This window comes from Alexandromys fortis, unplaced genomic scaffold (assembly GCF_014885135.2).
Source record: "Alexandromys fortis isolate MF-2015 unplaced genomic scaffold, M_Fortis_MF-2015_v1.1 scaffold_372, whole genome shotgun sequence".
NCBI lineage: Eukaryota > Metazoa > Chordata > Mammalia > Rodentia > Cricetidae > Alexandromys > Alexandromys fortis.
In genome coordinates, this window is record NW_026068255.1 from 585958 (window position 1) to 598624 (window position 12667).

Below are 12667 nucleotides of genomic sequence, written 5' to 3' on the forward strand. Positions count from 1 at the left end.
AAAAAAAAAAAAAAAAAATAGTGCTGAGTAAAAAGAATACTCTAAAAAGATGGATGTTAAAGATGTAGAGCTCAATGAAAATCAGTAAAATAAAAAAAAAATAAATTAAAAAAAAGAGAGAGCCTGAAAGAGCACATCAGTTTTTCTTTGCTTACTCGGGCAGGTTTTGCAACCTTCTCAAAGAGCAACTCTTCGTGATTCTTGACTACAGCAGTTGCCTATTCATCGTCAGAACTTTCTCAGGCCCAGAGTTCTCCTCAGGGCTGCTTTGACTTCCTTGTTCCGTAAACTATAGATGATGGGGTTCAGCATGGATGTCACCGCTGTATAGAAGAGGGCCAGGAGTTTATCTATTCCTGGTGAGTGGCTAGCCTGGGGCCTCAAATAGGTGGCAGATGTTGAGCCATAGAAGAGTGTGACTACAAGTAGGTGTGAGGAACAGGTAGAGAGAGCTTTATGGCGTCCCTCAGGTGAAGGCATCACCAGCACTGCAATCAGAATCCTGACATAGGAAGAAATGATCAGTAAAAATGGGCTGAATATGCAGAGGACTGCCGCCACAAAGACAGCAGCCTCGTTTTGGGATGTATCTCCACAGGCAAGTGCTAGGAGGGGTGGAAGGTCACAGAAGAAGTGGTCTATCTCACAGGGTCCACAGAAGTCCAAAGAAAAAATAAAATTGGTCTGTCCCAACCCTACTATGCAGCCCATTCCCCATGAAACCATTGCCAAATGGGCACATACCCCACGACTCATTCGGGTTGTATAGTGGAGTGGGGAGCATATGGCCATGTAGCGGTCAAAAGCCATGGCTGCCAGTAGACAGCACTCAGTTATTCCAAAGAATATGAAGAAAAACATCTGTGTGGCACAACCCTCCCGAGAGATCCCTCGGGACTCACTCACAAGACTCTGCAGCATCTTGGGTATGACAGAGCAAATGTAGCCAATCTCCAGGAGAGACAAGTTGGCCAGGAAAAAGTACATGGGTGTGTGCAGGGCTGGACTGGTAAAGATGGCAAGGGCTATGAGTGCATTGCCTGTCAGCGACACCAAGAACATGAGGAGGATGAGGGTGAACAGGAGGAAGCACTCTCCAGGGACCTCAGAGAACTTGGCAAATGCAAAGCGTTTGACAGACAAGCTGTTCTCCGGCCACAGGGAGCAATTGACACTCATCTCCTGGAAGAGAGAAGAGCAAGTCATCAGAAGGATTCTTGCAGATGGGGGAAATTATTCAGACTGTCTCTCTTTTGTGCGCATGTGTGTATGTGTAATGTGTATAGTTATATATTTCAGATACCAATTTCAAATATTTTTTCTTGCTCAATCTTCATTAGTTTTTGTTTCTAACAAGGTTTGTTACTTAACCACTTTTTTTTTCCCAGATTGGATTGGGGATCTGCATGGTTTTGCTTCTCATACCCGTTGTGTTGGAATTCATATATATGTTGAATTTCCCAGTCTTTCATGGGCACCGGGGATACAATCTCAGTTCCTGACAATTGTACAGCAAGAACACTGCTCACTGAACCATTTCTCCAGAACCACATTTTATTAATTTTAGAGTTGCAGTTAAATTAGAAATATGTTAGTTGAATTTAAAAAAAATCAGAAAGTACCATTTACCCTCACAAGGTTTTCAAACCAAATCCTTTCCCTATTAATACTACTATATATTTTTCCAATATATTCTTGTTTGTCAAGCATTAAAGGCAAAATATTAGCTGGGAAAGGTGAAATGTCGTTTACTCCCAAGCACTGGGGGGGCTAAGGTAAAAAGTCACTGTGAGTTCACTGCTAGCCTGGATTACAGAGTGATACTGAATTCACAAAGATAAGGTAGACTGATGATCGATTGCCCTTTAGCCTCCTTTAGTCTGTTGTCAATGCTAGCAAGCAAAGGTCTTTTCAAATTTATCTTTGTTTCCTCTTCTTGTCACCACTTGCTGTCACTTAACCATTTACTTGATAAGAACTGAGCCTGAGGGCTGGAGAGATGGCTCAGAGGTTAAGAGCACTGGCTGCTCTTCCAGAGGTTCAGAGTTCAATTCCCAGCAACCACATGGTGGCTCACAACCATCTGTATTGATATCTGGCGCCCGTGCGGGCATACATCGAGGCAGAATGTTGTATACATAATAAATAAATAAATCTTTAAAAAAAAGAACTGAGCCTGACCATTTTGCACACACTATTGTTGATATTCAGTTCCAACCACTAATAAGTTGTACTTTTCCTCAAGTAATACTATTTTAGTGGTGTAAAATTAAAATCAAATAATCATCCAGCAAACCAATCACTGCCAAATTGCATAAAACTAGGGCATACCCTTGTCACTGACCATGTAGATGAGGTGGTCAGAAAAGATTCTTAAGAGCATAACAAAGAGCTGAGAAGGACCAGGCCTTCAGGAGCACCACCATTATGTCAGATCTGTGTGAGAACCTCATCATGGCAGCTGGTGTTTTTCCTTAGTATTTCCTATTTTTATCAGACTATGTTTGCTAAGGATATAAGATTAAAATTTGGTTCATGAAAATCTTTGAATCAGGTTGCTAAAAATTTAATTTAAACAAAACAAAAGAAAAGATGACCCTGGGGCTTGCTATGTAGCCCAGGCTGCTCTCAAAATCAGTTTCTCTGCTGTGCCCAACCCCTATCCCCAGCCACTGCCCAAGTTTTCAGAGTTCTGGGATTACAGGCAAGGGCCCAGGCAAAATTTGGCAGGAACCTTTATTTTACACATTTCCTAAATGGATTTTGAATTTCAATTCTGTCAAACCACTCACATGTTTAGTAAACACAGTGTTCTCACAGGCTGGTGCTTCCTTGATTCTTTACCTGATGAAAAGTTCAGTCCCAACACAGTTTTGTCCCCTGCTGGAATCTTCTTCCAATTACTGTTTCTTTCCTCTGCTCCAGTTGGTAACACCCTCTAGTGTGGATGCTCTGGACTGCAATTATTTTGATAGTATTTACCTTTCTGGTAATGATTCCTTGCCAAATTCTTCTAGTTTAAAGCCTCAAAAGTAGGTACCATATGAGATTTTCCTTATTTACTCTTGTTTAGCAATACATCCAACCCCTTTACCATTTGGGCAAATCGTCATGTGTAAACAAAGGAAGTTTAGTGTTTAACTCTGCTCAGGCTGCCTGTATATTCTGCCCATTATTGCATGTTATAGTCTCCAAACTTCAATCTCACCCTTTTCGAAACTCTCAAGTGGAGGTGTTTTTCTCTAAATCTGACTATTATTATTTTTGAAATAGGGTATAGTAACTAACATGGCTTGGAAATCACCACATAGACCAGGCTGGCCTTAAAATCACAGAGATCCAACTACCTCTGCCTTCTCTGAGTGCTTGAATTAAAGACATGCACCACCATGCCTGTGTCTGATTATCATTTATTAATGAGATATTCCTTAATATTCTGTGGTTGTTTTGAGGTTTGGATTCTCTTACCCACAGTTTGCAATGTTATCTGTAGCATTTCTAAATATATCACAATTTCCCTGAAAAAGGCAATGCAGAAGATACCATTGCCCACTTCTATCCTCCTCTGCTTACTTAGTGTGGCCAAATATCATCAGGTCATGCTATGTTATATGTGTTTGATGATATCATGGTTTATTAACCCTGATATTGGACCCCAGAGTATATTTAAAAATGTGGGTTTGCTAGCTATAGTCTTACAAACACACCGTCATACACACAAACCCACACACACGTCTACACTTCCATGAGGAGATGCACACAAATGCTTGCCAAGTAGCACAGTGGTTCAGAATATTGGAGGTGATGGTGTGTGAATTAAAACCTTAGTAAAGACCATGTTGCGTTACAAAGAAAGTCACATTTGCACAAAGTGACCGCTGTAAAATTTGCTGGTTTCATAAAGGAAATTATGGTAACATATTCTGCATTAGTGGCTCAGATGAAAATTCGTAAAATTTAGTTTTTCAAATGCTCATTATTTATCAGCTTTCCAGGCAAGACCACATGTGTGCATATTCACGCACGCAATCACAATAGATTCACTCAGGTATATGCAACCTTTCTTGGATGTTCACATCATGATACCTGATACTTATTGCCCATCATTACTTTCATCTCTGGTTCATGAGGTTTCTACCATCTGCCCCTGTGGAGAAAGGAAAAGTTAAAAAAGTATACACACATGAATAAAAATGTCATCAGAATCCTACATCCTTGAGGAAAAAATTGTAGGCTATTTTAAAATGCCCAGTTTTATATGCATTGATCTATGCAACAGTTCTGAAATGATAAGGTAGAGAAGAAGTGGACTTAGATCTGTTGAGCAGAAGACAGAATCTGTGACCACATGGACCCTCAATGCACTCACCTCTTAAGAAAATGGCGGTTGTACTGAGGATACTGTTAGGATTCATTTGCACATATATTAAAACACTTGTAAACATATTTTTAAATATAGTTGAAAATCTATATTTCTCATGTAATATTAAAATTTGTATGAGGCCAAATGAACAAAATCAAGACAATGGTTTATTTTCCTATTTTTAAGGGTTTTACTTTGTATTTATCATGTTTTTAACTCAAAATATTTTCTTATGCACCCTGACTCCTTCTTAGCAATATTTTTTGTTATTGTACAGATCTTGTTTATAGGGTTTGTTGTACCATCTGTCAGTTAAATGTGCAGGTGTGTGTATACCTGTTAAATAGCTCCACATCTGGAAGGACCTACACATTTTCCTCAGCGACATAGATATAGAGACCAATGGGAAAATGTAGCTGCAGAGAAGAATGTCTGGGTAGTTCTTAACTGGTAACTTCAGTACTGTCCTTTGTAAATAGGCTCATCCCACTTAAACTGCAGTGCAAGCATCTGCATTAGTGATAAGGTCAAAGGAGACTGGGGAAAAATGGAGGTGGTCCTTGTGAAGGAATAGATGGCAGTAATACTGGCAACCTAAGTGCTGTGCATACCTAATCATTTTATACTTTTAGTACTTATAGCACAAATGGAAAAGAGTTATTGTGAAACTTCTGAGAATACTCAATTATTTTTAATTGTCAAAGTTCAAAGACAACTAAAAATAATGGAGTATCAGAAGGTCTACAAACATAATACCTGAAAAATGCTATTCTCTCTATAAATAATAAAATCCTAAATCACACAAAGATAAGTGAAAAATTTGAAATCAGTAAAAATTTCTCCCCTTATTATTTGAAATTATATTAAAAGGGGCAAATTCTGACTAAATTTTCTACTGTTCTTAGGTCTCCATCAACAGTTGACTTCATCCCCAGGATGCTGAGATGGTGCAGTTTGAGATTCATACCAGAAGACTCCATTTTCATAATGACCCGTAGAAAGAGAATGATGTGAGGAGTGTGAGTTGACTGTTACAGTCTTCAGAGAGAGAGATGCTAATTATTGAAATAGCAATGAGAACTCAAATGCTTTGAGTATCAGCTATTCATTTTTATATTTTAGTTCACCTTCTCCAAGCCCACTGTTGACAACTCAACTGTGACACATACCTTTAATCACAGCACAAAAAGGGAAAATTATTGGATCTGCATCTGATCAGCCACTTCTTCTTTCTATGCATCCTCTCCTTACAACATGCAAGGGGTTCACACTGTCCCCATTCTCATCTCTAAACCTGTGCATTAAAAGCCTTTGTTACAGTAAAGAACCACACCTGACTGAGGTCAGGAGGATTGTTTGTCCCAGTAGAAAACACCAAGTCCTTTGAGGAAATAATTCAGCATAATACACACACACACACACATACACACACACACACACACACACACACACACACACACGAGATTATTTCAATGCTATAGTTGAAATTTCCACACTCTTATAAACAATGAATATAAACATAATTCACTGCCTTCTCCTGTGCTCTGAATCCTTATTTCTCACTGAAGGTTGTCAGGTGGCAGTCTGAGTTCCGTTTTGAGAGTCAGACTGGACATTTTGGTCTGAGTTTGCAGGCAAGTGTTGGCATTTGGAAGGAAAAGAAGTAAACATAATTGGTGTACAAATCAGCACTAAATGTAATGAATGATGTGATTTAATGGCAAGAGCTATTGTAAGCTCTCATTCTGTGATATAAAATGAAATTTAGTATTGTGACATATTATTTGACCATTGGAAAATATTAATATAAATTATTAAAAGTTTCAAAGTCATCAAAATAGTCATGAAAACTGCATAGTTATTCTCATTTACTTTTGATGAAACTAATATTTGTCCTATCTATTACAAAATATTTAAATTAATAAATTTAACTATTTTCCAATCACATGTGATTTTGGCAATGTCACAATTTACTTCTATCAAAAGTAGGTGCAACAAAACTTGGAGTTAAAAGTTGAGTACTAGTGGGGAAGATATGAATAGAGTACCAAATACTTATTGCACAAAAAAATCAGTACCTGAATATCTAAGGTTTTGTTGATGTAAAATAAGAATGGTAGGGAGAATAACTGTGACTCTTGAGCGGGACATTCTCTTTATTGTCTTCAGTGACTAGACACAATGCTGTCTGTCGTTAACATATAGTACATGTTGATTCAGCCTTAGACATTAGAGTTCATATATTTTGCACATATTTTTCCTGAATTAAAACATTATTGCTTGAATTTAATTATAATTTAGATCTTAACAGTTATGGTTCTGTAAAGGAGATATAGAACCAGGAGAAATTCTCTTAGTTTTATGGGATTTGGACAACAAAGTTATTTTTTTCTTTTGTCCAGGTCCTGCCCCTCACAATGACAGAATAAGAACCAATATGTGAAATGTGATAATTCCATTTAGCTTGAGAACATTTTTCAGCTTCTCCTGCATCTAGGTTCATCCATAACTAACTATGGCCAATAAAATGCAAATAAGATTTAGTTAAATTAGATCATGTTTGTTTGTTGGTCTCATTTATTATGCTACTGGAGTCTTATTCAGAAAGTCTTCTATATGTCTCTATAAGCTGAAGTAAATCGCCGAGTTTTTCTTTTAATGGTATCAGTGTATCAGGTTTATCATTGAGGTCCCTGACCAATATGTGAGTTTTTTGCAGCATGAAAGATAAGGACTGAATTCCTTATCTACATTCTTCACATCAGTTTTCCCAACACCATTTGCTAAAGATTACTCCCCCTTTTAATGCTTATATATTTTGCATCTTCATAAAAAATCAAGTGGCTGTATGATCATGTATTTATAACTGAGTCCTTAGTTCTATTCCACTGTTAACTGTTTTTTAAATAGTACCATGCTGTTTTTATTACTATAGCTCTGTGTATTTTGAACTCAATTATAATGATACCTCATGTAGTTAGTATATTTATTTTTTAAAAAAATTTCTTTGAATAACTTCATTATTTTTTACCTTTACACAAACTTCCAGATTTTTTTCTGTCTATTAAGAATGGTATTGGTTTTTTATTATGCTTGCATTGGATTTGTAAGATTGCTTAAGGGAGACAGTGATTTTCAAAATACTGATTCTTTGATTCCTTTTGCATGGGAGGACTTTCCATCTTCTAGTGTCTTCTTCAATTTCTTACTTCAGTGTCTTAAATTTTTACTGTACAGGAGGACTTTCATTTTATTGGTTAAGCTTATTTCCAGGTATTTTAATTTTGGGGTAGCTATTGTGAATGCAATTATTTTCCTGACTTCTCTTTCAGTATATTTTTCTTTAGTGCACAAAGAGGCTATTGATTTTTGCATGTTACTTTTGTTTTCTGCAACTTTACAATACTCAGGAATTTCTTTGGTAGGGTTGTTGTGCTCTGTTTGGAGACATATTGTCCTGACTTTTATTGATTTTTTTTTACACTGTTGTTGTGGGAAGGCTGCTTGTTGGTCCCGACCACTTAGGCCCAAAATAATCACATAGAAACTATATGATTTAAAGCACTGCTTGGCCCATTAGCTCTAGCTTCTTATTGGCTAACTCATATATTAATTTAACCCATTTCTATTAGTCTGTATATCACCCATAGCAGTGGCTTACCAGCAAAGTTAGAGCATGTCTGTCTCTGGTGGATGCTCCATGGCTTCTCCCTGACTCCACCCTTCCTTCTCCCAGCATTCAGTAAGTTTTCCCTGCCTAGCTAAGTTTATTTGTTTTTATAACTCTTTATACTATTTTTCTTCTCTCTCCCTATGCACATTTATCCAACACTGTGACCCATTTAGAGGTCTTTTATGTCTGAATCTGTCCTATTGTGTATCTGTAATTCTTTACTGTTCAGGAGCACTTCTTAAAATGCGAAGTGCTTCTTAAAAGCTTAAGCTGTGGCGTTACTAGGCTATATATGGCATCTTCTGCTTGCTCTGCCCAGTTCATCACGGTGGAAGTCTGTTCAGTGACTCTGAGACTTCCAGGTGGGAGCCATCCTCACCACCTAAACTCTGCGTAGCACCATGCAGCATGTAAACCTTTATTTTTTTTTTCTGAGTAAAAGCTAAATCCGCCATGCAGTGCACTGCATAGCCTGGAAACAGCTCTGTGTATGGTGGCAGGAATCCCCAGGTTCTCCTGCTTGTGCATGCCTAGTAGACCTGATCCCACCACCTGCCCAGGCAGGGAATGCTGAGCTGTGGGCATGGTCTCGGCTACTTTCCTCATGACCCTGAATGGGCATAGAGGCACCAGATGCCATTCAAATGCTGTATAGCCAGAATCTGTGCTGGCAGCACATGAGGTTTATTCTGCTATGGTTGAATCAGGAAAGCCTCTCTTAAAGGAGCCATGCTTCTGCTTGCTTCTAGCAAAGAGAGCCCACCCAAGAAAATGCTGCTACCAAACCATGCTTAACTCTGTTCCTTTGCGTCTAGAATTCCCTTTTAAGCTTTCCCAGGTTTTTATGTGGTTCTAATTACCCATGTTGGTGAGCCAATTTGTTGGAGGAAGGCCACTTGTTGGTCCCAGCTACTTAGGCCCATATTATCACACAGAAACCATTATTTAAAACACTGCTTGACTCATTAGCTGTAGCTTCTTATTGGCTAACTCTTACATATTAATTTATCTGCATATCACCACATGGCAGTGGCTTACTGGCAAAGTTTCAGCATGTCTGTCTCTGGTGGAGGCTCCATGGCTTCTCCCTAACTTTACCCTTTTTTTTTCTAGCATTCAGTTTAGTTTTCTCTACCTAGCTAAGTTCTTCCCAACTATGGGTCCAAAGCAGATTCTTTATTCATTAATGATAATCACAGCATACAGAGGGGAATTCCACATCACACCGTGGTCTAGGTTTGTGGAGATTGCAATTATAGATGCTGATATATGATCTTGGTTTTTTTGCTGGATATTTTATTCCTTTGTTTCTTTCCCTCTCTGATCTTAGGAAATTATGGTAGCTGTGTATTACCTAGAAAAAAATTCTTCTGAGATGCTGATAATTGTGGCCACTGGGTGTTCCAGGTAAAATGTATTTCTAGCTTTTAGGAGCTGACATTTATGGATGGGGATGGGTTAGGAGAGAGAGACAGAGAGGGCCCACAAGAAGGAAGAGAGCAATATGTTCAACCAGGATATGCTCAATCCCCTAGGAAGAGGAGGAGTAGGGAGTGAGGAGATGCCACAACAGATAGTCTGCTACAGATCTGGAGATGAGACAGGTGATTAAATATGGAGGAGAGGAGGGTGAGAGAAAATTTGAAGCTCACTTACCTTCCTCATTTGCCTACTCGCTTCTCAGTCAGCTTTGGCTGGTAGGTTCCCAGAGAAAGGCAGCTGGAGTTTGGTCTGGATTAAGAGGATGAGTGGAGGAAGGAAGATTGGAGAAGAAGCTTTGTATGATCTGCTAGAGATGGGACAGAGAGTAGGTAGAAGCTTTATCAGGTGATCTGCTACAGAGATGATGGGGGAGACAGGAAGATTAGATTTGCTGAAGAGGAGGGAGCCTTGAGGATCCAGAGTTAGAATACCTTTTTTCCTGGCAGGAATAGCTTGTGAGTTCCTTGAAAATGCTTGCTGGATTTGGTAACTGGGATAAAGTGATGAGTGGGGAAGAAAGGTTGGAGGGAAGATCTGTGTTTTCCAATGGGGATGGAACAGGGATAGAGATGAGGCTGAAAAAAGTGGTCTGCTACAGAACTGAGAGTGTGAAAAGGGGTTGGATTTGAAGGAGGAGAAGGAGAGACTAAAATCTCTACTAAATGAAGTTAGCCTAAATGTTTCCCTGGCCTGTAGGACCAGCTTTTCCAAGGGAATGCTTGCTAATGTTAGAGACCGGATAGTGGGAGGAGTTGGATGAAGAAATATTATAAAAAAAGTTCTACATGACATGTTGGGTTGGAGGTCAGAGAGGAGGGGACAACTACAATAGGTGTTCTGCTGCAGACCTGGGATGAGCCTGGGGATGGGACCTGGAGGAATGGAGGAAGACGTAAAGATACTCAGTTAACCAACCTGCTTCCCTGGCCTGAATGGCTTGTAGGTTCCGAAATAACGACATTTTCTCACGTTTTCTTTAATATTCTAAAGCAAATAGTTTCAAATTAACATTTCAATGTATTACAATATTTACACATTTTTGTATATATAATTTACAAAAGACATAGTATGTGACACTATGAAATAAAGATGTGGACTGATATAAGACCATTATATAGTTACTAGGAAATAAAGGTTTGTGTGATATATGTTTGGATAGAAAGCAGAAGTCACGGGGGCATCAGGGACTAGAATTTGCAAAACTTCCGAGATATAGCTATGCAATTTAGATTGTCATTGTGAACTAAAATATAATAAAATACTTTCTACTGTATTGGTCTCTTCAGTTATTTTAAATCATTTCAGAATTAGTAATTAGAACGTAGCCCTGAATGCATAGGTACCTTTAAACTTACTAAGATATTCAATGTAAGTTGTAATTGAACTTCTCTCCTGCCTGTCTTTTTCTGAATGAATACTCAGAGGATAAATATTAATTATAATTATTTTGGCAATGTCTCGGGCATATTACTGACAAGTTCCCACAATTAAATTAACTAATTTTTACAAATCTGTATATTACCATGTGGCTGTAGCTTACTGGGAATGCTCTGGCATCTTTTTTTCTTTAGTACCTTCCAGACTCCACCTTCTTTTTTCCTGTTTGGATTTCCTGCCTAGCTATATTCTGCCCTGCCATAGGCCAAAACAGCTTTATTCATCAACCAATAAAAGCAATATTCATTCACAACATAAAAATGACATCCCAGATCAATAAGTCAGACAGAAAATGCATCAATGTTTGTTTGTTTACTCTGGTTCTATATGCATGCTTATTAGTGAATAGTTCTGTGTGGTTCTGTTACCTATTCCTGCTCAGAACTTTTCTCAGGCCCAGAGTTCTCCTTAGGGCTGCTTTGACTTCCTTGTTCCGTAAACTATAGATGATGGGGTTCAGCATGGATGTCACCGCTGTATAGAAGAGGGCCAAGAGTTTATCCATTCCTGGTGAGTGACTAGCCTTGGGCCTCAAGTAGGTAATAGATCCTGAGCCATAGAAGAGTGTGACTACAAGTAGGTGTGAGGAACAGGTAGAGAGAGCTTTCTGGCGTCCCTCAGGTGAAGGCATCACCAGCACTGCAATCAGAATCCGGACATAGGAAGAAATGATCAGTAAAAATGGGCTGGATATGCATAGTACTGCCGCCACAAAGACGGCAGCCTCGTTTTGGGATGTATCTCCACAGGCAAGTGCCAGGAGGGGTGGAAGGTCACAGAAGAAGTGGTCTATCTCACAGGGCCCACAGAAGTCCAAAGAAAAAATAAAATTGGTCTGTCCCAACCCTACTATGCAGCCCATTCCCCATGAAACCATTGCCAAATGGGCACATACCCCACGACTCATTCGGGTTGTATAGTGGAGTGGGGAGCATATGGCCATGTAGCGGTCAAAAGCCATGGCAGCCAATAGACTGCACTCAGTTATTGCAAAGAATGTGAAGAAAAACATCTGTGTGGCACAACCCTCCCGAGAGATCCCTCGGGACTCACTCACAAGACTCTGCAGCATCTTGGGTATGACAGAGCAAGTGTAGCCAATCTCCAGGAGAGACAAGTTGGCCAGGAAAAAGTACATGGGTGTGTGCAGGGCTGGACTGGTAAAGATGGCAAGGGCTATGAGTGCATTGCCTGTCAGCGACACCAAGAACATGAGGAGGATGAGGGTGAACAGGAGGAAGCACTCTCCAGGGACCTCAGAGAACTTGGCAAATGCAAAGTGTTTGACAGACAAGCTGTTCTCCGGCCACAGGGAGCAATTGACACTCATCTCCTGGAAGAGAGAAGAGCAAGTCATCAGAAGGATTCTTGCAGATGAGGGAAATTATTCAATTTAATACTTAAGATCCTCAGTTAAGTCAGAGACAGAATCTTTAGCTTCAGTCATAAAATTAAAATTTGCAAAAAAGTATTTATCCTCACAGAATTTCATATCTATCCCTTTCTCTGCTTACCACATCAGGTGATTTTCCATCGTGACTGAACATTATGAGTGACTTAGGACTTAGGACAGGTGCTGTACCCTTGTATTCCCAGCCCTGATGAAGCTGAGGCAGAAAGCTTACCATAGGTTTGAGTTCAGCCTCACTTATGGAGTAAGATATCAGCCAAATTAAAAAAAAAAAGAAAGCATTAATTGTGGCGCAATTGTT

The 12667-nt window shown here is 39.2% G+C and overlaps 2 protein-coding genes across 3 annotated transcripts; both read right to left on the reverse strand.

The window, feature by feature from the left end:
• Positions 1-228: 228 nt before the first annotated feature.
• LOC126494274 (olfactory receptor 10C1-like) lies at positions 229-1179 on the reverse strand. The gene has a single exon (XM_050131528.1). The coding sequence runs from the start codon at positions 1177-1179 to the stop codon at positions 229-231; it is 951 nt and encodes a 316-aa protein (XP_049987485.1).
• Positions 1180-11319: 10140 nt separating this feature from the next.
• LOC126494275 (olfactory receptor 10C1-like) lies at positions 11320-12288 on the reverse strand. Of its 2 annotated transcripts, XM_050131529.1 has the most exons (2): positions 11954-12285; positions 11320-11521 (listed from the first exon to the last, which is right to left on the reverse strand). In XM_050131529.1, exons 1-2 carry the CDS (start codon positions 12283-12285, stop codon positions 11320-11322), a joined length of 534 nt encoding a protein of 177 aa, XP_049987486.1. The 2 variants fall into 2 exon arrangements, with proteins under 2 accessions (XP_049987486.1, XP_049987487.1); XM_050131530.1 differs by having other exon boundaries at positions 11320-12288.
• Between the last annotated feature and the right edge of the window lie 379 nt (positions 12289-12667).